This window comes from Phoxinus phoxinus, assembly GCF_949152265.1.
Source record: "Phoxinus phoxinus genome assembly, chromosome: 13".
Classification (NCBI taxonomy): Eukaryota; Metazoa; Chordata; class Actinopteri; order Cypriniformes; family Leuciscidae; genus Phoxinus; species Phoxinus phoxinus.
In genome coordinates this window covers 4,074,103-4,100,667 of record NC_136888.1, presented here as the reverse complement: position 1 = coordinate 4,100,667, position 26,565 = coordinate 4,074,103, and the positions used below count along the sequence as shown (strand labels likewise).

At 40.2% G+C, this 26,565-nt stretch overlaps 1 protein-coding gene across 8 annotated transcripts in view; it reads left to right on the top strand.

Annotated features, from left to right (window-relative positions):
• Positions 1–6,714, top strand: part of psen1 (presenilin 1) — a 28,601-nt gene extending 21,887 nt beyond the window's left edge. For all 8 annotated transcript variants that reach the window (XM_079633088.1, XM_079633092.1, XM_079633094.1 and 5 more), the window contains exon 11: positions 5,772–6,714. In XM_079633088.1, the coding sequence (XP_079489214.1) occupies positions 5,772–5,927 (156 nt within the window). In that variant the 3' untranslated portion in view covers positions 5,928–6,714. The remainder of the gene's footprint in view (positions 1–5,771) is intronic.
• Positions 6,715–26,565: the final 19,851 nt, after the last annotated feature.

The following is a 26,565-nucleotide window of genomic DNA, read 5'->3' as shown; positions in this document are numbered from 1 at the left end:
AATAACAGCCATTTCGAGCCACGCCTGCAATTTCACAACTCTGTCGCATCTCTACGCCGCTCTGCCTCCCGCTCACACACACACACACACACGGCGCCGGCGCCGCCCTTCCACTCATGTCACTTTTTTAAAATCCCCTACAGCGTGAAACATGAGTCCCGCAAACGCGGCGCAGAGGAGCTTGTATGTAATCGCCGGACAAATGGCTCCTTAGTTTTGAAATGGTTCGGGTACAAGGTGATCGCGTTGAAAATAAAGGCGTTTGTCTAGCGTTAGAAGCTCATTTGAAACATTGCCGCGGCTCATTTCAGAAAATGACAGCTCCGAACCGAAGAGACGCCGCTTTAGTTTGAGGTAGTGCTAACAATAATAAAGAAAGATGATGATCATCACCTTATCTGTTACCACTGAAATGTATTTGTAATGTATTTTCATATTTAAGCGCTGTATCACACAAGTTGCAACTTACGTTACATCTGTGTTATTCTGTTTGGTGAAATGGTTCCACACACTACTCTTCTCTGCACGCTTCCACCTGTCGTCTGCCCTGGCTCTAACCTCGAGTGTGTTAGCCTGTAGCCTTTACTTTCTGCAAACCTTGTGAGCGCGCGAACCCAAACGCTGTGACCTCGCGCCGAATGTTTTTATTGGTTTATTAAGTACAAATGGGCGAGTTATGAAAGATTGAGTGAGAGGGATTTGTTCACTTCACACAAAAAGATATTGGAATGAGATGCTAACTGTAGTAGCGTTTTGTCCACTGTCTACACTTGTGTGGAGTGAAAAAAAATCACTTTTTTTTTTTTTTTTACCGACTGCCGAAAACTTTGATCGGTTAACGTTGATACGGTCAACCATCGGTCAAATGGTCATCGGTTAACATCCCTAGTCACTAATAATAAAGCTTTGATGGATGTTGATTGTAATGAAGGTAAAGACGAATACATTGACATAAAGGAGTCGTACGCGTCCATTATTACTGATGCGCAAACAAACCGTGCATGTCACTGATCGCTTTAACATCGTACTTCTGTTCAATATATTCGCGTAGTTGTCCAGATTGATGTACTGTGTGTTTTATAACACATGCTCATCGAAGAAGCGTGTTTTACTGACGTTTGCGAGGATATTGAGGTGTTTATGTACACGTGGGCATCAGCGCTCCAAACACACACACGATTGCTTGTTCTGACAGAGGAACTGTTCACTGATGAGATCGACCCGCCTTCAGATCGCAGTTTCCACACAATCAGAATGTTTTTATTTTTCATTTGTATTTTGTTGTTTAATAATTCAGAATGGATCCGTATAGCTATATTCAGTCCATGTGGTCTTGTTTGACTTGTGCTTACTTGTTCAAGTTACTGTATTTTCCGGACTATAAGTCGCTCCAGAGTATAAGTCGCATCAGTCAAAAAATGCATCATGAAGAGGAAAAAAAACGTATATAAGTCGCACTGGACTATAAGTCGCATTTATTTAGAAATTGATTTCACAAAATCCAAGACCAAGAACAGACATTTAATCTGGAAAGGTTATTCAGCTCCACAACAGCACACAGAACAACAGCTGAATAGTGTCCGGTATGTTAGCGTAACACATTAACAGTTATTCAGCTCCACAATAGTATAAAGAACGTATACTTGGGAGGCTGAATAGGCTAAATTAACATTAGCCAGCGAGTCCAACAAGTTACCGGTAAGCAAGTTCTCCAAGCTCCTGATCTCATTCCTCACACATTGAGTTCTTCCTCGGTGTCGCTTCTGAACAACTAACTAGAGCGCCCTCTCGTGGCTGTAGACGGTAATGTTTTATCTTGGTTCATCTCAGTCAATATGAATTCATTTTGATATATAAGTCGCACCTGACTATAAGTCGCAGGACCAGAAAAAAAGTGTGACTTATAGTCCGGAAAATACGGTACTTGGATGTCAAGAATGTCTGCAAAGTGTGTTTGCAAACAAAGAACACTGAAGATTTAAATCTATCTTCAATTTATTTTGTTTAAAAAATAATAACATGGAGTTGAAAATTAATAACGCTATAATACATGTGTTTTACATTTACATTTACATTTATGCATTTGGCAGACGCTTTTATCCAAAGCGACTTACATTGCATTTCAAGGTCCATAATACATTCTTATCCGTTCTTGCTTTCCCTGGGAATCGAACCCATGACCTTGGCGTTGCAAGCACCAATGCTCTACTGTTTGAGCTACAGGAACGTTTTTGTGAATAAAACAGGGGGGTTGCCATATTGATTGGGCCTTGGAGTAAAAAAGGTTGGTCTAGAGGTTAACAGTGTACGACGCATGCAAACACGAATGTTATAATGCAGCTAGAGCACAAATCATAATAATGATAACTTATTAATAACACTAGAATACAAATGTTTTTGTGAATAAAGAAGGGGAGGGGGGTTATATGCAGTATTACGGAATCAAGGCTTCATCGGGACAGCATTCTCGCGTGGAGAAGCACAATTACACAATATTTTGAGATGAAGAGATTCTCACAGAACCAGACACTACTGCTTAGGGGTGTAACGGTACACAAAAATCACGGTTCGGTACGTACCTCGGTTTTAAAGTCACGGTTCGGTTTATTTTCGGTACAGTAAGGGAAAGAAATGCAAACATTAAACTGCAGGTTATTTATTACTATAAACAGTTTGTTTACACTTTTTTAAACACTTTTTAATAAAATATAATAACATATATATAAAATAAAAAAAGAATAAGAAATAAAATACTGCTGCAAAGTTCTCCACTAAATAAAATACTCTCAGTCTCAAACCAATATCACATAATAAAATATAATGAAAAATATAAATAAATAACTATGATTACAGTGCAGCATTACCAATCCCAGCTTGTAGGCCTGCTCATATTTAAAAATTAAGGAATCGATAAAAAAATGAACTAATTAATTGCACAATTTGCTGTTATAAATTGCAATTCCTCAAATATATATAACTATACCAGCTCAGCAAATAGAAGTGTACTACTGAGAAATTTCACCTTATTTGAGCGGACTTTGCTTTTCCAGTGCGTGATCGGTACATGATTGGAGTGTTTGGGCCGTTAACGACAGAGCAGAATGCGCAGCGCAAACACGGACTCGAACATTGAGCAGAGAGCGCAGCGGGCCGACACACACACACACACACACACACACACACACACACACACACACACACACGGAACGGAGAGTGCGGCGGCGCACGCAGAGCGGAAAAGCTTTTTTTCGCCCTGCAGTCTATTTCATTGGTTTAGGTTACAGTGACGACGGGTAAAACACTGGTAAAACTTTAGAATCAGCTGCAGGGCGGGATTTGCGCTGAACGCGGAGACTTCCGCCACTTAATATGTTCGTGTGGAAACACGAAAATGTACCTATGTTCCGCACACAAAATATTGCATTCAGTCATTCGGTACACACGTGCACCGAACCGAAAGCCCTGTACCGAAACGGTCCGGTACGAATACACGTACCGTTACACCCCTACTACTGCTATTTATATAGCGCATTTCCCGTTGTGAATTATAATATAATTTGGGTCATTGGTCCATTGGGTCGGATTGCTTTCACACCTCTCGCCCCAGAGTTCGTTTACAATCGGACCAAGTAGAAAGTGCATTTTATTTTATGTTTTAATTATTTTATGCATGTTACTATTTTAAGTTTATCAATGTAATACAGGGTTCCCACGGGTCCTTGAAAGTTTGTGAATCTGAAAAAGAAATTTAAAAAATCCTTGAAAGTGCTTGAATTTATTTTGTGCAAGAAACACTGCGTGGCCTATGAATTCTAGCTTGCTTGATTTACGTACATGTACAAGTGTTTCCAGCGTGAGGTACTTTGTGTTGTATGTTGCCATGACGTTCACACGCGCACAAAACTACTACGATGTTACCTCAACGTTTCACAGACACACCGTGAAACATTGCAAAAATAGTCTGAAACCACTCAAAACATGAGGCAAGAAAAACTTTATAGCATATTCATATATCTCAAAACTTCTGGTTACATGAGCCTAAGCCATTTTATAATACAGTATAGGACGTACCGAATATTCTTCAGTTTTATGCAAAACAGAAATACGACAAATAGAATATCAGATCTCTCATATGGCCAAAAATAAATGCAAAAAAATAAGCTTTTTTCCATAGTTGTGCTTGACATAAAAACTAACAATGTATCTTACAAGGTAACACGATGTAACCTTGCTCTCACTTGAAGTGTGTCCCCACATTAAGTCAAATTCAAGGACTTTCCAGGTCCAATATCCTCAAATTCAAGTTAACCAAGGCGTGGGAACCCTGGTAAGTAACTGTACGTTCACACCGCCCTGCCATCGACGCCGTGAGATTCGGGGACTCTCTGACGTAGATTTTAGAATGCGTGATTTTTTTTAAAAACTTTATTTAAAGGAGCCGCAAAGCAAATAAGAACTGAACATAAATCAGTATCATATTTTGTGGATACTGGCCACACGTAGGGTATAAGTTAACCTATTAAAATCTTTTAAATGTGAAAGTAACAAAACACCAACAATTTCAGACACCTTTTTCTATTCGTCTTTCTTTTTATTAATGTCCCTGTATGTAAACAGGGACACGTCGTACAATAACGGGAAACCCGCAACAGAAATAATTAACTTTTCCTCCATTTTGCTTAGGAACTAATGTGGTCGGAACCAAAGTTTACAGGATTGTGTTCTCTGGTATCCTCTCAGGCGGAGGACTTCTACATTCCGATTGGTTGCCGCTGAACCGCGTCATAGCTTATTACCATAAAGTTGACAAATTTCAACTCTTCTCGCCGTCCAAGACGCGCAGCGCCGCCCTCGCCGGAGGTCGCCGCCGGCTCTCATTGAAAATGAATGGCTTCCGGCCAATTTGACGCTCTCGCCACCGGCAGTGAGAATGCACAGTAAGCAATAAGGTACGAGAGGCAAGTGCTGTATCGTGAATAAGTCGCGGCTGAAGGGCGTTGTTAGGCACGACGCGAAGCTGAGTAGCCGTGTCTTATTCACGATACAGCACTAGCCTCTCATACTTTATTGCTTTTATAAAACGATTACCACACAATACAACTATTAAACCCGACTTATGCAACTTTCATGAAGTAAAATCACTAAAATCCTTCCTTCTGCTGGAAAGAATAGTCCCTGACTGTAAACAGCAACAGAAGTTACATACATTATTTAGCCGTTAGATGGCGGCAGAGACTGTGTTTATGAGTGAGTCGGTCAGTAGAGAAGACTTTTACATTGAAAGGATTTAAACTTGTGATCGCGGAGAAGGAAGACGCAACTGACAGATGACTATGGCTCGGGAAAACCCCTTAACTGTTAAAAGGACAAGATATCGCAGCGGATATTCAAACAGATTTTTTATTATGCGTATAGGACTGACCTGAAGGAAAATGCTATATCTACTGTAAATACAGGAACACTCGCTTACTCGATCTCTCACAATACTCTACTAAAGCTTCAATGAACAATATAAATGAGATCAAACATGTTTGCGTTGCTAAGAGCGGTTGCTAGGGGTGTTGTGTAGTGATACATAGAACCGTTGGGTTAAGCGGTCATAGCCGTGTTTTATCGTGAATAAAACACAGCTATTGACCAATCAGAATCAAGGATTGGAACTAACCGTTTGATAATAGCATGTAAAGCACATGTCATCTAGTATCAGTATTATTTAATCAAGAATACAAATGTGTTAGCTTTTACAAGAGTCTGATTTCTTCTTCCCTCAGGGTTTATGCCTAACTCTTCTCCTCCTGGCGATCTTCAAGAAGGCCCTTCCAGCGCTCCCCATCTCCATAACCTTCGGCCTGGTGTTTTACTTCGCCACCGATAACCTCGTGCGGCCCTTCATGGATCAGCTGGCGGTTCATCAGTTCTACATCTAGAGAGGTCACGGCTCACACACTCCACTCTACAGCGTATTCCCAGAACCCTCTTTCAGGGAACGTGAACCCTGTAGACTAGCACACCTCTCCTCTTCCTCTGGACACGGCTGGATTCGGCATTGAATGACTCTTTATTAATTACAGTGCCTCTCCAGTGACTGATATTTGCTTTGGTAACATCTTCGAGACCATCTAAAGTCATCGTACATGTATGAATGCATTACCGTTAGTGGATGACTGTGGTTATGACTTCATTTGGAGTTGGATCAACTCTGTTGTATGGACTGGGACCAGATCTTGGATTCACTCTCTAGGCATTATGCTAATTCCAGCTCTGATATAGCGAGCACTAACCCAAAGCCCTCTGAATGATGGGACTGTTCACACACAGGTAGGTACTGAGTTTTAGATTGATGCCTTGAGTTTTCTTATCACCAACAGAGTCCGTTTGACCATTTGAGACAATATCACATGTTCTGGTTTACTCTAGCATTAAATCAAGTGCTGATCCAAGCTACTGTTTTGCTCTCCTGGAAAGTATGAGAGCATAATTTTGGAATGTATAAACTTTCTCTTTTAATATTCCTTCATGTTTGGACAAGATGTCAGGAGCTGTTTGTTTGTTCAGTTTTTTTGTTGTTTTGTTTCTCTTCTTTCTTTTTTTTTTTACCTGCAAAATGATTTATGAGTTACTTTTACTTTCATACCCACACCTTGTCATTTTAAGAACAAATTTTGTAACTAAATTGAAAGATTCACAAATAAAGGGGTTGCTCATTTGAGCAGATTTCAGTCTTCTGTATTATATTCTGTTAAGAGTTTTAGAATTCAGGTATTTTTTGATCCTCAGCCCTGATTACACATCGAGTATACAGTAAACATTATGTAAATTGGGGGTCCAAACCATTTTGTGATCCAATCACGAGGCAGTCAAAAACGTGACAGAAATTTGAATTTTCAAGGCCACCAAAATAAAATGTAGTATTCCTGCAATGCACTCAGACATAGCCGTCTGTTGACCAATGAGCATTCAGTTGTGTACATACTGCTTTTAGAAGATGCTTGCTCTATTTAACACATGTGACCCTGGATCACACAACCAGTCACGAGTCGCTCGGGTATATCTGTGGCAATAGCCAACAATACATTGTATGGGTCAAAATTATCCATTTTTATTTTATGCCAAAAATCATGAGGATATTAAGTAAAGATCATGTTCCATGAAGATATTTAGTAAATTTCCAACCGTAAATATATAAAACATGTGTTTTTGTGAGTGAATGCAGCACAATCGTGAACATAAATGCACAACTTTAAAGGAGATTTTCTCAATGTTATTTTTTCCTCAGATTCCAGATTTTCAATAGTTGTATCTCGGACAAATATTGTCCTATCATAACAAACAATACATCAATGGAAAGCTTATATACAGCTTATGATGTATACATCTAAATTAAAATTACCCATGTGACTGGTTTTGTCATCCAGGGTCACATATTTGTGAACCATTTTTAAAATGGTGTTTCTTGTATTAATTATTGTATTAATGTGTTGCCATCAATTCAGTACAACGGTATATGAAATAATATTTAACCTTCAATATTACCTAACAGATTTGTTTCCCTGTAGTAATTCTGTAGCCTTCTCTTGTACTTCTCTTGAACTCTCCGATATTGAGGACGTTGTGTGTGTGACTGACGGGATCGCTGTGGGGGGCTCACTGTTTTTGACCTATTGTTCAGTCAGTCTGATGCCGGAGGGCATGAAATGCTGGGAACATTTCAGAAATTCCTGAATATTGTAGGACCGTCTCCCCCTTTCCCGGCTCCCTGGCCCTCTGGAACTGGCATGTTACCTGAAACCCTGGAGGTAGCAGTCGTTTCCATGGGAACCGCTTGGCATGGCATGCTGGGATGGCCACTCTCCCTTTTTGTGATTGGACCTTGGTTGATTAGCGTCAAGCTGAGCCTTCACGTTCCACCTGAAGTCTACAGTTCTTTAGTTCATCTAATCAACAGATTATTTAGCAAGAGCACAATGGGTAATGGCAGATCACTAATGCTATCGCTCAGGCGGCTTTCAAAACACGGCATGTGTTTTTGCTTAAAAACATGTGTGATGTCGGACTTGCGAGTGTTCCCTGCTGGACGAGAAAATGGCTGATTTGCACGTACAAAGCTCTTCAAATCCAGTTCCTGTCAGACTTGTGTACCAATCTCAATGTAACCCACCTGTCTGTAATTTGCTAGTTCCCAACATCTTGGCCCTGTTTACTTAAGATGCGTTTTGGTCGATCGGATCACAAGTAGACGAGAGACACGCATTCCCGTTTACACCTGGTGTTTTAATTCGTCTCTTTTGTCCACTTTCAAAGCACTTCTGTCCTGATTTCTTCGAGGGGAGGGTTTATGTCTGGGCTTTTTCAGATCTTCTGAGCTAATGGACAAAATAAGCTCACACAATTCACATATGAACGTGACCGGAGACAGCAGAAAAACACGCAGGGCTGTAGTTAGTGACATCACCAACCCTAAAATTTACATAAGCCCCGCCCCCGGGAACACAGTCCATGTTGAGAAGAGGAAGAGTTGCTGTAGTCGAGTACATTTGTGAGTCAGCTCAAACTTTAGCATCCGTCTTTTCACATGCGAGCGATTTATAGATTATCATGACAGAATATGCTAATTGAAGATCGTTAACTCCACATAAGCAACATAAATTCATCAACTAACCATTCAGAGACGTCCTGTTGCTTCTACATGTTGTCACTTCTTCTTGAGTCTCTCTATCTTGAGTCTCTCCATCATTGTCTGACAGTAAAAGGCAGAACAGTTTCTATCCTTTTAGTGTGTGTGTGTGAGGTAATCGCAGCTGCTAACACACATGAACTCTTGAAGCTCCGCCCCCTGTGCCGGGAGCAGCAGCTCATTTGCATATAAAGGGCCAGGCACAAAACAGTGCGTTTTTGCAAACCCTCAAAAAGTGAAAATTTTAACATGCTATATAAAAATATCTGTGGGGTATTTTGAGCTAAAACTTCACACACACACACACACACACACACACTGGGGACATCAGAGATTTATTTTACATCTTGTGAAAAGAGCATTTTACCCCCCCTTTAACATCGTTCTGATGTTAGTGTATTTGGAGTATAGAGGGAATGCATTGAAGTCACTTTCCCGCGGGAACACACTCCCTCAGCCCAGTGGCAGAAGTCCTGATGCGTGACTGGATTTAATAGCGAAAAAGCGAATAAAACAAACGATTATCAGTTTATCCAACTAAATTAAAAAAATTATCCAACTAAAGGTTGGACTCGATATAGTGTTCCTTACAACTTACCAAAGATCCATAGATATTGACATGAATCGTGTTTCCTGATATTTATATTTGCCCGATTTACACACATAAAGCAAATTTGCCTGTGAACACACAATATAGGCAGGTCTAAATCCGGATGATCACTTATATCAATGTTATATCATTATTGTCCAGCCCTAAAACTTGTATAGTTTTTGTCAGTGTTTATTTAAAAACATCCAATTATGCAGAATATACGATTGTAAATATTTTATTGATGAGTTGTCATGATATGTCACTATGATTTTACCCCTAAATTTAACTTATTGAAATTTAATAGGCTGCAAATCCACCTTTCTCTGCCTGGATCCAGTCGTTTCTATGAATTGCAGCGATCCATTTGCTTCTCTGTTCTGTAGCTTTCGGCAGTCTGTACAAATATACCTCAGATTTCTAGTCAAATCTTTTTATTCAGTCTTTTCTATCCTTTCTCACCAGTTCTCACAATAAACACCTTTTATACAGACCCAGATTCCAGACCTCTCATTAGCCGGCTGTACGTACACATAAATCTGTGTTATTCAGAGAAACCTCACAGCTGAAGCTATAATGCAGCTTGTCTTACTCTTTAACTGTAGTATATGATGGAATGTATTGAAAATTAAAAATTGTATCTTTATCATATAATTTTATATATGCAATAACACAACATGCTTCAATAAAATTATAGTCGTGTTAGGATGAAATATAACTTCTTAACACGATTATAAGGCCATACAGAGTAGGCTAACTGCTTTTTGTATACGTGTGGTTTCAGTTGTTCCTATATTTTTTTGTAAATTTTGAAAAAATTGATTGCAATTTTTTTCGTGAGTTGTGATTTGTTCTTAAAATCGTTCGTACGCACACATTTGACTGAATGAGACTCATTGTGCTTGGTAGATTTTCGTCTTCAAACCCAACTTGGATCTCGTGCTGACAGTTTAAATCCCGTCTGGATAGATAATGTGTGTAAATCCCATAATGTTTACGCATTAGGCCAGTAGTTGGAGAGCAGGCGGTCTTTCTGTTCGAACACATGAACGTTTACACTACGAAAGCAATCCGGTCTAATGCGCTCTTGTAAGTGGAGCAGCTCAAACCATTTTTAAACCCTGTTTACTCCTGTATTTAGCGTCGTCCACTTGTGATCCGATCGACCAAGTCTTAATACCAGGTGTAAACTGGGCTCTTGGTTAGCTTGTTTGGGTGTGTTTGGTTGGGGTTAGAGATAAACTCAGAAGGACGCTGGACCTCCAGGGTTGGAGTTGAAGACTGACCTAAAAACCAATCATATTCCTATTGGTCAGGGTGTCCAATCCTGCTCCTGGAGGGCCACTTTCCTGCAGTTTAGCTCCAACACATCTCCCTTGAAGTTTCTAGTGATCCTGAAGACCTTGGTTAGCTGGTTCATGTAGGTTTTATTGGAGCTAAACTCCAGGAGCAGGGTTGGACACACCTGGGGCTGACACCATGAAGCCGGTTTTGATGGTTAGCCAGCTATGTTTCAGTTTAGTTTCCACCAACCCTGGGTTTTAGGTACTATGAAAGTAGCTCGGCTTTAATCTGTGTTCGTCGCCATGGTATCCCACGCTGCACGGCTAACCTGCTCCGGGACAGGTGATGTTGGTAAGAAGTTGCAAACCGAACTTGGACCAATAACCTGTGAGCAAAGTCTGATGCGATAAAGTCACTCCACCTGATTCTACTCCAAATTAAAAGTCACTGATATTTAAAGACAAAATTATTTAGAATAATAATTTTGTATGATATAGATATTATTTATATAATTATTATACCCTTGATCAATCACACATGTACAATTTTACTTACGCACAGTTTAAATGAATAAATATATAATGGTAATATAAATACACTTTTGCAATCAATAGATAAAGCTATAAAATGACTACATGTGAGCGTAAATGTTCAATTCTCTCTTCCTTTATCAACTGAACTGCACTGATAGAGTAAGACCTTTTCTTTTAGTAGTTAAAAGAACAGCAATTTTCGGTAACACTTTAAAATACGGATCCTTCGTTAATGAATAACTACACAGGAACAAATGAGTAACACAATGTTAACAATCTAGAAACTACAGTTAACTAACAAGTAACTCTGATTAACGAATTAGTAATAGCACACAGATTTAAGTGGTAGTTCACTATTAACTAATCAATAACTACTATTTTTTTAATACTTCCCAGAGAACTACTGAATTTTTTACAGATTTAAGTGGTAGTTCACTAATAACTAATCAATAACTACTATTTTTCAATACTTCCCAGAGAAATAATGAAAAAAATTCACAATTCATGCAAAACTTAATAACTAATGCAGGAAAAATTACTAGCACTAGATTAACATTACTGCTAGATACTGTACACTATTACAAATATGTAATAGCGTAGCAGACTTATGATTTGAGAAAGCTGTCAATAATTAGCCTATGCACTGCTGTCTTTTAGAGAACTATTCATAAACTAAATAATTTTCAAGAATTGTTTTTATAAATGCACTTGTCTGGAACACTTACCCTGTGGCCGATTTTCCGGCATTCCTCTGGACTGGCTTTGAATAACTAGACTCATCATGGTGAGTACTGGAACATACTGAGTCATCAGCCATCCAAATACCAGTTATTTTATTATTTAACCTACTTCTCAAAAGTGTTTTTATGTATGTCTCTTTGCTCATATGTAGATATATATATAAATATGTGTGTGTATATATCCTGTGAATGATTAGATGATTCTACCCTTTCGGGTTGGCTCTTCATTAGTAACTACAGCATGGAATCATAACTAGTAATGACTCTAGTGTTAATGCATACTTCTATAGGAATTACTAATTATTTGGATCTGTATTCTAAAGTGTGTCAGAAACCAATCAGCAGACTCTGCATCACTACCTACACAACGTTCAATCTCCCCAGAATTCTAATCACTCACACCTGCTCATAATCAATAACCTCATTAACCAGCTCCATAAAACACTCACACTCACTGCAGTCTAACGTCAAGCCTCCAACAGGAACTGACCATATTCCTCTGATTCTGACTCTGAGAGAAACCTTGGAAACCCAGCTCACTGAAAAGTACTCACCTGTTTATCACTAACCTCTGACTCTGTCTATCACCTTTAGGAAGACTGCTGTTATCCATCGATGGGCTGACTGCCAGCAATTCCCCAAGTCCCATTGAACTCTCTGTTCCACCCGTCGAATCCTCACCAAATCCTGTAAGAAAAAGGATCTGAGTTAATACTCCCGGTTTGGATTTCAAGATATACATAATCTAAAAAGTGTTTACTAACCTGTTGTGGATCCCGCATCTTATGTTCTCCTTAACCCCCTCTTCTGGGAAAGACATTACATTCCCGCAGACCCGAAAACGGAATACTCACCAGTTTTGGGCTCTGATTACCTGTGTTAAAACCTTCTGAAGACTACTTTCAGTTCTCGACCCGAAGAGTGAAAACTTACCTGGTGTGGATCCCGAAATTCCTGTGTTCTCTCCCACACCGGGTCATTGCCCTGAATCCTATGCACTTATTGTTTCAATTCTCAATAAAGTTGTATTATAATCCATCACCTAGATCTCTGTGTGCCTCGTATCCTGACAAAGTGAAGATCATGTTAACTAACTAGTAATGACTCAAGTGTTACTACATACTTCTATAGGAATACCAAACACAAGTCATTTCAAGCATATGAGATATTGTTTGTGAACTTTTAAATACTATACTTTTAGAAAATTTCTGTGAAGTATGCATTAACACTTGAGTCATTACTAGTTAGTTAACATGATCTTCACTTTAGAATACGGATCCAAATAATTAGTAGTTCCTATAGAACTATGCATTAACACTTGAGTCATTACTAGTTAGTTAACATGATAAGTTTTGCATGAATTGTGAATTTTTTTCATTATTTCTCTGGGAAGTATTGAAAAATAGTAGTTATTGATTAGTTATTAGTGAACTACCACTTAAATCTGTAAAAAAATCAGTAGTTCTCTGGGAAGTATTAAAAAAATAGTAGTTATTGATTAGTTAATAGTGAACTACCACTTAAATCTGTGTGCTATTAACTACTAATTCGTTAATCAGAGTTACTTGTTAGTTAACTGTAGTAACTAGATTGTTAACATTGTGTTACTCATTTGTTCCTGTGTAGTTATTCATTAAAGAAGGATCCGTATCTTAAAGTGTTACCCAATTTTCTGCTTGCTGTGTAAATTTGATTAAATTCTTAATATTATTAAATCTCCTAATATTCTGCAGAAGAGAGAAGTGAATCACGCTACTTCTCTCGCGAGAAATGAATCGCAGTGTCACTCTTTCTCAGCCTGTGATTGGCTGTTCGCTACTGATGTCACACCTGATCTCCTAAACTCAGGATCAAAGCCCGGGTTGACAGAGAAAGTGGATGATCAGCATCATGGTACCGACAAAGCCTGGTTAGATTGGTTTGGTTTTGTCAATTTGAAACTAATCCTGCAACCCTGAGTTTGTTCATCTACCATCATGGTACAGGCCTGTGCTCCAGGTCAAACAGTAGTCGAGTCACATTTATTTATATAGCGCTTTTTTCGATACAGATTGCTTCAAAGCAGCTTTACAGAGATTACAGGAAAATAATCGCAAAAAAGTTTGTTTGCAGAATAAAATAACATCACAGTGCAGCTTTAAAGGAGAACTTGGCAACTTTTTTAACTTCATAAAACTGTCTACAAATCATTTGGATGGTTAAACAACCTGTTCTGGTGATATTGGGGACTTTCCCCGCTCCCCCCAGCGTTCCCAGGCGGAAAACCAACCTTGCAACTTGGGGACTACTGTCCCGGCAAGGCAAGATAGAAATTGGGAGTCTCGTGAGAAGCGAGAACAAGAACGAGCGAGAAACACTGCTTTATGGTTAATGATAACAGATGATAACAAAAATGTACATGTCAATGTTCTATGATAATGTGCATGATGTATTACACACCTCGGTAGACATAGCTCCACACGATAAAGTTGGCTTTCTCTGATCATAACAAATGCACATGAGCAGCGGTTGAAAGTGAGTTTTTTACAACAGTGTTGTGAAATATACGCCCCACCGCTGAGGGGAGCTCGTGGGGAAAACACACGACAACAAAAGTGAAAATCAGCGAAGAAATGACTAGAGTTGCCGAGTTTTGCTTTAATTCAGTGATGTTTCATTTTTGTTTTAAAAAAGTTATTAATTTAGTTCATTTTTATATAAATATAGCCGCTCTGGAGTAAACCGTGATGTAATAGTCCAGCTCAGTTCAGTTCTCATGTAATGCTGTCAATGCATGCAGATCAATAATATTGTTGAATATTAAATTCAATGTAAATTTGAATGTCCCCAACAAAGCAAGCCAAGCCAATGGCAACAAAGGTGGAAAAGGGCGACAGTGACAGGAACCGAAACTCCATCAGGGACAGAATGGAGAAAAAAACCTTGGGAGAAACCAGGCTCAGTCGGGGACCAGTTCTCCTCTGGACAACAAACGAGCAGTGTATGATTATGATTCAGGCAACATTACACCTCAGAAGTCAGATTGGATCAGAACATTCAGAATATTATCCAGGTCCATCTGGTTGAAACGGTAGAACTGGGTTCCTCAAATCTCACCCGGAGGGCTGGGTTTAGCTCAAACCCTGTCAAACTCATTTACCTGGGGTGCTTCTCAATACTCAAACTGATGCTCCCTCGCTCCTCCAGCCTGTGAACTGGAAACCGATCGAGCTCAGCCATCGTGAAGGACATCTCAATTCTCTAATTGCACCGCGAGAAGGCGAGGAGCGAGGAGCTTCCAGAGGAGTGAGGATGCACAGGTGTATCCTATGCCGAAGTCTTTCTTGTCGAGAAACCTGACGCATGTATAAATTCTCCTCCCTCTTTACATCATCACAATCATTTAAATGTATGCTTTTCCTTTGCAGTTTAAATCAATCATATATCACACATATATCAGCAGGGTATCTTGCTTTATCTTTATTATTTATTAATTTCTTAAAGGTACAATATGTACGATTTTTGCATTAAAATATCCCAAAATCACAAGGCCAGTGTTATATATTTTGTTAAGTTGATTACTTACAAGATCCCAAATGTTTCCAACTATTTTTAAATCGTGAGAAAATTGTGATTTTAACCGAGGAAATGGGGCGGGTGAGCAGGGGTGAACTGGAGTCGCCAGTCAGAGGCGTCATATCCGCGTTACCCTCGGTTTGCGCTCGTACTGCGTGGAGTCCTGGGGTGCTTCTCAATATCCCTCCTCGTCTCCTCACTCCTCCGTCCTCCATCCTATGACCCGGAAACCGATCGAGCTCAGCCATCTTGAAGGACATCTCAATTCTCTAATTGCACCGTGAGGAGGCGAGGATCGAGGAGTGAGGGGGCTTCCAGAGGTGCTATGAGCGAGGACACACAGGTGTATCCTATGCGGAAGTGTTTTATTGACTTAACGTGACGCACGTGTAAATTCTCCTCCCCCTTCACATCAGTCACAATCATTTTATAGCTATATAATTTTATTGCAGTTTATATAAACCACACGCCACATATTTCAACAGGGTATCTTGCTTTATTATTATTTATTATGAATTTCTTAAATAACCAAACTTCAACAACATAAGTGCAGATCTTTTTAGCGCTGCTGATGACGCTGTAAAGTGACGCTCGAGTGATCAAGTTTTCCAATGTAGAAAAAAGCTTTCATTCGATTCCTCCGTTCTCATTTCCTTTCCTTGCAGCCTTCCCTCGCGTCCTCCAGGGGGCGGAGCTGAGACGCGAGGAAAGGAAGCGAGGAAAGGAAACGAGGATGCACAAATAAGAATTGAGAAGCACCCCTGGACAAATGCGGGAGTTGTAGTTGTAGCGTCTATCAAGCTACAAACGTTAGCTTGTTTCGTGCAGTCGTTATGAACACAATTATTCTTTACCGATTGCAGCCGGTTCTGTCGACAAAGACAAGTCCCATAAACGTACCGGTCAATTTTATATTATTCCAAATGTAGCATTCGGTAATAGTTATGTTTATGTAAGGAAAGTATTATTGCTTAAGGTTTGTGTTTAGTTTATTGACATTGTTTATCACGTCTGGTGTTTATGGCCATGTAAATAAATATAGCATGTGTTATACATAAAGATGAATCGGTCTTTTGGCAAATGATGTGGGAATGTTCGAATGCACTTTTACAACAATTGTTTAGAACACGTAAAACTGCACAGCGTTATCACAACAATTAATTAGACAAATACGGTAACATCTATGATAACCAATTTAGTATTAAACCTTACTTTTCTTGCGGTTAATTCATTTTAATGCAATAAAAGCAAATAAAAATAGAACTTTATCTCATCCATGAACATGATTTTTCGATTCCCGTCTGACTGATTTACATCCACGGTGGAGTTAAAAACAACAGTTCCCATCATTCCTCGCTCCTTCACATCGTCATCAAGCTACGCTGTTGTTGTTGTTTGGAATGTAGCGCCCTCTAGCGGCAGAAAATCTTGCATATTGTACCTTTAAATAACCAAACTTTAACAACATAAGTGCAGATCCTTAAAGCGCAGCTGATGACGCAGTGAAGTGACGCTCGAGTGATCAAGAATATTCCAATATAAATTAGAAATGGAAAGGAAACGAGGATGCACAAATAAGAAATGAGAAGCACTCCTGTAATGTTCTAGTATCGCTGAAGATGTATTAGCTTGCTCAGGTGTATTTAATTAGAGGACAATGGCCCTCCAGGGTTGGATTTGAGGAACCCTACAGCATGGTTCTAGCAACAGTAAGGTTGTGGACTTGATTCATGAACCTGATAAGATGAACGGTATACTTTGAAGGAAATGTAAATCATTGCAAGCATCTGTAATTATAAAATGAGATGTCTGAACATCACAGAGTTTGGGGGATGGACTCTTCTGAGTTGGGCCAATAAACAACCACCCAGAATACCTTACGTCAACCTTGTAGTTGGTTCAATTCAGTTTGCTCTTTAAAAGAAATGTATTTATGGCAGTGTGGGGAAGCAGAGCTAAATTTGATCACTAATTTTTTTGACAGTATGTCCATTAACTTCCTAGTAAGGTATTAAGCTGGCTTACTTGAGGCCGTGCAAGGCTGTAAGGCACTCTAATCTCTGGAGGTGAGTCTTGAGCACCTCCACTACCAAGACTACAGGAGACGTGGCTAAGGATAGCTCCTCTAAGGGGATTACCAGAACTGTGAGGGAGTGTCCTACGGCACACAAAACAAGCCAGCGCTGAGGGATTAGGCCATATGTGATTAGCTGGGACCGAGTCACACCGCAGGCACGAAGGACACAGCCACTCTTTATTTGCTACTCTGTAACTTCTACTCACAACCATGTCAAAGGAAAAGCTGGAAGCCCTGGTGAAGCGCATGGAGGTGACGCTCGTGGAGATGGAGCAGCTGAAGCTGCACTGTGGCCGGCAGAGCGAGGAGCTGAGCCAGCTAGTGGTGGAGCTACGCCGGGAGAACCAGGAGCTCGCCGAGAAGTACAACCAGCTGGCCCAGGACATGAAGGAGGCCAAAGAAGTCATCGAGCAGTTGCAGGACACCAAGTACGCTTTTGACGCGAAGGAGAGGCAAGCCCAGAAGCTCAGCCGACAACTCTGAAAGACGAAAAACGAACTGGTGACCCGTTTACTAGTTGCATGTGGCATGTTATTGGGAATATTGTTAATTACTGAGACCTGTGACAAAAAAAAACTACATGGACGTGGAAAATGCGTTTGTAATGATCGTCGTCTTCTGGGGTGTTTTAGACCAAGGAGTGAATCAATGTCAAATATGCCAATACTGATGTTGATGTACTTGTTCACCCTGTAAATGTTTGGCGTTCATGCAATTAAAGATGGACAAAACTGCAGGTTATTATGGTTGAAAAAGGGATGAAGCCTTGGTACTAGATTACTTAGATTTTAGATATTTGTGGAACTGTGACAACGATGAAGTGTTTTGTTAAGTGAACCCCTGTCATTTATTAAAGTAAAATCACACTGTAGTAGTTGATTAACGCCTGAACACATGGTCAGACTACAAAGGATTATCTAACCAAATGTGAACTCGCTGAATCCTGCTGGAGAGGTCAGTGGTTTTGAAGCAATCGTGGAAAAACACTCTTTTGGGCCCCAGAGGGTAATGGTTATATTATAAATTGCATCAACATGGGTATTGGTTCCCTGAATAGTTGCAAAGATTATATCCAAAAATATCCCATTCCAGGTAATAGGTTTAAAAAAAAAAAAAAAAGGACTAAATCAAGCTTTTCCATTGGCATGGATTTTCAAAATGGCTTCATCTTGAATTACTGTGGCACTGTGGTTTCACATAAAAAAATGCCTTTTTAAATTGATTCAACAAGTTATAAAATATTGTAATGAATCATACTTTTAGATTGAAATGTGGATATAATTGTGTATCATTTCATCATCCCTTTTGGATCATTATTTTTCAACGACCCTTACCTTAATATGCCCATACACAAATTTAAAACCACCAATCTCTTTGTACCATCCAGATGAAGTAATTACACTAAAGTGTAGACGCGTGCAGAGCATTGTGGGAAAACACTTGCATGCCACCCTGAATGTCATTGAATAAGCAGTTGAACAGAAATATTGCCATGTTATGAGCAGTGTTATGATGCACAGTATGTTATGATTTCTAATGCGAGAGTGCTTCTCTGCTGATTCTCTGCTGGTTTATGCAGTGTTGTGAAATTATCATTGCATGAAAACATGTAGCCTATTTACATTTCAAATGTTCAACACTGTTTAAAGTTTAGTGTGTTCATGTTTGATTGTCATGTCAACAAAACTGTAAAAGGTCCTCTGATTTAAAAAATTACATTGAAAAAAACAAACAGACTACGTATATAAATTGACAGAAATGTATTTTCCTAGTGGATAAAAAGTTACTACACCCCAACATTTATCAGAGGATCATCTCTAAAACTATAATAAGGCACACCAAAAATTGTGAAAGAATAAATATCACTAATCCAGTCCTCATGAGCCGTAATGAGACAGTGGGAAACCCAAAGGAACCCCATGTTAAAGGTGCTGTATGTAACTTTTACTCTACTAAAGCATAACAATACCATGATATGTTTGCACTTCTACAGCCAGTCATTTGACTTATTATTTTACACGTTCCGTGTTGTCCGTTGTTTTTTGTTTTGGTCTGTGTGACTCCGCCCACTCCCAGTTCACCCAATAGTATTTTGACACCCAGTGCTGGCATTTTGACAATGCCAGTTGCCATGAAACACAGAGTATTGTAGCCTTGGAAACGAGTAAACAAACTGGGTCAGAGATTGCAGATTCCACACAACCTAAAAAGCCTCGATATCCATCTAAAAATTGATGTGAACGAGAGCATATTAAAATGCGGATAAATCGTTCCTGTTGCCTGAGCGTCGAGTTTGAGGAGGAGGGGAAACAACGATCTCTGATATTTTGAATTTGGACTGCAGTACCTATTTCCACCACTAGCTGTCATTCTTACAGACAGCACCTTTTACTTTAAAGCACTGGTGTTTGGATGATTTGATGGTGCTTATCTGCCTCGGTGCCTAAGCTGTTGTCATCAGTGTAAATGAGATGATGAAGGTAAATCCTGTCAATACCAGCTCTTGAAGCTAGAGAGCGCAGCTACTTATTTTACCTCAGCAGACAAATGCATTTCTTTGAACTCCTGATTACACAGAATAATGAAAATTAATTTTTAGATCACCTTCATCTTTGTTTAAATAAAGATTAAATATCAATTATTGGAAGTTAAATAGTTAAAATCATTACTGAAAACTAGACTAGAATATGAATCATACATTTATATTAAACAAGTGCATTTGGAAAGAAAACTTAACTCAAAAACAAATCTAGCCAAAAACGGATTTGAGTTAAAAGTAAACTGTACAACTTTAAATTTAAAAAAAGTGTATAGCAAAAATGAAAACAAGAGAGGAAGTTGTTTTTAATCATTTTGATTCATCTTCTTAAATTGCATAAAATATTTTGTCAGACAGACAGGTGGATTAATCTGCTCAGATTAATTGTTCACCACAAGACTAGTAATGCACTAACAACAAAGTAAATAGGGCCAATCTTGATTCCATGTGGACTTCAAACTCCAAAAACAGGATGAAAAAACAGTCCTCTTTCAGCAACACAGAAGCTTTTTTAATGAATAGCATGAGTGAATGATTCAATGACTCACTCATAAAGAAAGTCCTTTGTCGCCACCTACTGAAATAATGACGTGACTACAGAAAGACTCACTGAAAAATCTCCACCACTGACAGTCTCATGCTGCGTAACGTTCACACCCAACGCGAATTGAGCGTCAAATTCGCTTCTATCACGTCTAGTTGGACGCTTGAACATTTTGAATCCACTTGCGCGTCCAATTATTAAGCGAGCGTTTGAAGCGAAATAGACGCACATTCGAGGCGAAATCCGCTTCTAGTGGGAGGGGCAAGTGCTAGGCGGTTGTCTGTTTACTTTGCAAGATGGCTGATGTTGATCGAGCATTCATTGAGAGAGTCACCGCTCTGTTTTTGCCCTGGAGATATTTCTCTGTATGACTGCTCACTGCCAATATCAGTCGTTCCTCCATGTTGAATAAGCGACTCCGGGCGGGCCTGCCTCCGTTAATCACGTCACTTCACCACGTGACAGCAGCAAGCAGGCTCCTGATTGGTTAACGCGGCGCAAACAGACACCAAAGTTCAGATTTTTCAACTCGCCGCCAGGCGTCTTTCCAAATGAGGCGAAATCGCGCTGTGCTAAACGCGTCTATCGTGCCGCAGGACCTCCAGAAATAACTCGCTCCAGACGCTCAATTCGCGTTCGGTGTGAACGCAGCATTAGGGTGTACTCACACTAAGCGATCTGAACCATGCCGAGCACATTTGACTAGTGTGATCGCTCCGTAGTCCGTACTGTGCCCGGGCGCGGTTCATTTAACCGTCTCTGGCCCGCTTGGAGGAGATGGACCAGAGCACGGTTCAGTTTGGCCTGGGCGTGGTACGCATGTAGTGTGATCGCTAACCGCGCCGGAGCACGGAACAGCTGCTACTTTTGTGTGCGCTACTGTCATCATTACCACAGCAAACATTTTCTATTCCTACTTGGATACTACAATTTTCCATTAATTCGAGTGTATTTGGGTTTATAACGAGTCTGATTCTCACCTTGATGAATAGTAATTGTAGTTTGCGGGTAAAGCTGCAAATTCCTCCATCAATTCAATTCAATTCAATTCAAGTTTATTTGTATAGCGCTTTTCACAATACACATTGTTTCAAAGCAGCTTTACAGAAAATGCATTTCAAAAATATACATACAAAAATACAGTTAGTTAATCATGAAATTTAGGGCATAACATATCGCCGGCGTTGGGTCGTCTCTTCACAGGCGTCGAGTCGTCTCATCACAGGCGTTGGGGCATCTGAAGTCTCCATGAGAGGCTGGATACATAACTGGAGCTGACAAACTCTATTTGAGTTATCTCGGGACAGGCGTCCCGAGATAACAACAAAAAAGGCAGATGGGAAATAATTAGCGTAGCTGCTGTTCATAATATGAATGCATTTGATCTGATTTAACTGTAGTATAAAAGGTATGAGATGCATCATGTGAATGCTTGGCTAAAGAGATGCGTCTTTAATCTAGTTTTAAACTGGGAGAGCGAGTCTGAGCCTCGGACAGTATCAGGAAGGCTATTCCAGAGTTTAGGAGCTAGATGTGAAAACGCCCTCCCTCCTTTAGTGGACTTAGATATCCTAGGTACGACCAGAAGCCTCGAATTTAGCGATCTTAAAGAGCGCGATGGAATATATGGCGATAGAAGATCTCTTAAATACACAGGAGCTAAACCATTTAGGGCTTTATAGGTCAGTAACAATACTTTGTAATTGATACGGAACTTAATAGGTAACCAGTGTAGAGATGATAAAATTGGTGTTATATGATCATATTTTCTTGACCTAGTAAGAACTCTAGCGGCTGCATTTTGGACTAACTGTAGCTTGTTTACGGAGGATGCAGGACAACCAGCTAATAGAGCATTACAGTAATCTAGTCTCGAGGTCATGAATGCATGAACTAACTTTTCTGCATCAGAAACTGATAGCATATTACGTAGCTTAGCAATGTTTCTAAGGTGGAAAAAGGCTGTTCTTGTGACATTTGAAATATGATTTTCAAAAGACAAGTTGCGGTCTAGTATAACACCCAGGTCTTTTACTGTAGAGGATAAAGTAACAGGACGTCCATCTAGATTAAGGTTGTATTGTAAGAGGTTTTGTGGGCAGTTTTTTGGACCAATCAGTAATACCTCCGTTTTATCTGAATTTAATAGAAGAAAATTACACGTCATCCAATATTTTATATCTTTAACACACTCTGTCATTTTAGATAATTTAGTGTTATCATCTGGTCTAGATGAAATATATAATTGAGTGTCATCAGCATAACAGTGGAAACTTATTCCATGTTTTCTTATAATATTACCAAGTGGCAGCATATAAATTGAGAATAGCAGGGGGCCTAATACAGATCCCTGCGGCACTCCATAATTTACTGACGTTATCTTTGATTTTTCCCCATTTAAATGGACAAAATGGTAATCAATGTCAGCTGCCTCCATAATAATCTTCTGATACATGCAGCACAATCAAGTGAACACATTGCTGCATGACATAAATTATAAATCTTTTAGGCAGTCTATTAGTGAAAGCGCTTTTCTTCCTGTTTTCTTCAAAACAAAAAGTTGCATCGTAAATGACGTTAGCGTTAAGTGCAGTGTGAGTTCGGGCCAGCAGGGGAGTGTGTTTGGGCTCGGTACAAGGCAACCATGCCCAGTGTGAGTACACCCTAACCGTACTGGTTAGAATACTGTCTGTATGAATGGGTTCGGGGACCAAGAGGACCAACGGGGACTTAGGGTGCTTTCACACCTGCCTCATTTAGTTGGGTTGAATCGCACTAGAGTTCGTTGTCCCCCGTGGTGCGGTTGGTTTGGGCAGGTGTGAATGCAGCAATTGCACTCGGTGCGCACCAAAAGCGGACCAAACAAGGTAACGCTTTCAAACGAACTCTGGAGCGGTTTGTTTGTGGTGAGAACGTGATCCGACCTCGAACAGACCCAACTGCCAAATAACTGCGCAGTTTTGGACTAAACCAGCTGCCGTAGTCAGCGGCGCTGTGCATTATGTCACTGTTTAGCAACACTCCTGAAGTGACTCGCCGCGTGCATTGCATAAAACATTATTTTCAAGCCGCATCCTCGCTTCATTCTCAAATGTTATTGTTTGCCTAAAGTGGTGTAGATAAACTATATAATAAACTATGACCAGGGATACAATCAGCCCACGCAGTCGTCTCTTCACAGTAAAGCGGCGTGTTGTCTGCCGGATTTTCCTCCTCTTTGTTTACTTCCGTCACTTCTGTTGGAATTTTCCCGCACGTTAATTCTGACCAATCGAAGTGCAGTTATGAAAATACGTTCAAGACCCATCTGGCCAACGAGTGATGTGGATGTTGTCACGTGACTGCATTTTGGTTCGTTTCATCAACTGATTCGGACCAGAGAGATCAGTGTGGTGTGAAAAGGAACCAAAACGCCTGAAAAATGCTACAAAGTATAATTTTTCTCCCTTGGTCCGGACCAAATGAACCGAACTACAGATGTGAAAGCACCTTACACGCTGTAATGGAGTGACATCCGCAATTAAAGTTCCCCCATTATGTTATTTAAAAGGCTCCTGATTTTGTTTTAGAGGTCTCCTACATCAGGTTTACATGCATCAAAGGTCAAAAACACTTTTATTTTCTCATATATATATTGCACATCACCATATTGTTGAATGATTCTTAAACAACTCGTCTGAAGAATCAGTCTCTCTAAATCCCTCCTTTCCACAAGCTACTCTGCTCTGATTGGCCAGATGGCCCAGTCTATGGTGATTGGTCTACTCTGCTCTGATTGGCCAAAATGGCCCAATCTGTGGTGATTGGTCTAATCTGCCCTGATTGGCCAGATGACCAAATTTGTGGTGATTGGTCTACTCTGCTCTGATTGGTCAAATGGCCAAATTTGTGGTGATTGGTCTACTCTGCTTTGATTGGCCAGATGGCCCAGTATATGGTGATTGTTCTACTCTGCTCTGATTGGCCAAATGGCCCAATCTGTGGTGATCGGTCTACTCTGCTCTGATTGGCCAGATGGCCCAGTCTATGGTGATAGTTCTACTCTGCTCTGATTGGTCAGATGGCCAAATTTGTGGTGATTGGTCTTCTCTGCTTTGATTGGCCAGATGGCCCAGTCTATGGTGATTGGTCTACTCTGCTCTGATTGGTCAGATGGTCCAGTCTGTGGTGATTGGTCTACTCTGCTCTGATTGGCCAAATGGCCATATTTGTGGTGATTGGTCTACTCTGCTCTGATTGGTCAGATGGCCCAATCTGTGGTGATTGGTCTATTTTGCTCTGATTGGCCAGATGGCCCAGTCTATGGTGATTTGTCTACTCTGCTCTGATTGGTCAGATGGCCCAGTCTATGGTGATTGGTCTACTCTGCTCTGATTGGTCAGATGGCCCAGTCTTTGGTGATTGGTCTACTCTGCTCTGATTGGCCAAATGGCCCAATCTGTGGTGATTGGTCTACTCTGCTCTGATTGGTCAGATGGCCCAGTCTGTGGTGATTGGTCTACTCTGCTCTGATTGGTCAGATGGCCCAGTCTGTGGTGATTGGTCTACTCTGCTCTGATTGGCCAAATGGCCCAATCTGTGGTGATCGGTCTACTCTGCTCTGATTGGCCAGATGGCCCAGTCTATGGTGATTGTTCTACTCTGCTCTGATTGGTCAGATGGCCAAATTTGTGGTGATTGGTCTTCTCTGCTTTGATTGGCCAGATGGCCCAGTCTATGGTGATTGGTCTACTCTGCTCTGATTGGTCAGATGGTCCAGTCTGTGGTGATTGGTCTACTCTGCTCTGATTGGCCAAATGGCCATATTTGTGGTGATTGGTCTACTCTGCTCTGATTGGTCAGATGGTCCAGTCTGTGGTGATTGGTCTACTCTGCTCTGATTGGCCAAATGGCCATATTTGTGGTGATTGGTCTAATCTGCTCTGATTGGTCAGATGGCCCAATCTGTGGTGATTGGTCTACTCTGCTCTGATTGGCCAGATGGCCCAGTCTATGGTGATTGGTCTACTCTGCTCTGATTGGTCAGATGGCCCAGTCTATGGTGATTGGTCTACTCTGCTCTGATTGGTCAGATGGCCCAGTCTATGGTGATTGGTCTACTCTGCTCTGATTGGTCAGATGGCCCAGTTTGATAAAGAAACTGGGTATACTGACCCATCTCAGAGCAAGCGTTTTGCAAATCCCTGGTTGAACTACGGGATTTGAGAAGCAGTTGTGTTTGTGGGCGTGTCAAATTGTTCACGGGGACAACATATTTGCCGGGCATTATGCAAATTTATTTATGGTGATGTAAAGCAATAGATTCGAATGAAAAACTACTCTTATTGGCAGTTCAGTGTCGATTTGGGAGACAATAACTTTATTTATCGTGCATATTTAACTTTGCAGAAGGTTTACATTCAGCTATAGCTTACACACTGCACGACTTAAATAACAAAAAAAATATGTTATGGCAAAATAGATGTGCATTAAAAAAAATTAGACTAGGCTAATACATTAATAGAAACATTTGCATCATGACATGACATTTATTATAAGTCAGCAAAATATAAATGCCCTCAAAATATTTTTTGAAATGCTGTGCAAGCTAATTGTAAAAACTAATGATGAGTTGTACATTTAGCAAATTATTTAGCCTAGGCTATGTGGTGGTGGTGCGTTCATGTTCAGGAACTCATGTTGCGATAAAGGAAAACTTTTCAGTATAAGTTCAATTAATTATAATTTGGTAGTAAAACGAAGCATTTGGAAGCATTGCACATTGGATCAGAGATCAATATGTTTTGTAAAACGTTTGCAGCTATTTTTTAATTAAAATTAAATTAGAAGCACATGGACTGAGCTGAGCTTTGGTGATTGCAGCTCAGTCAACAAGTTTAGTTCTATAATTACAATAATACGTTTAAATAGAACTTAGCCTAATAATAGTGTGTGTGTGTGTGTGTGTGTGTGTGTGTGTGTGTGTGTGTGTGTGTGTGTGTGTGTGTGACTCACTGTGGACATTTAACGCCAGTCTTCTCACGCGCTTCC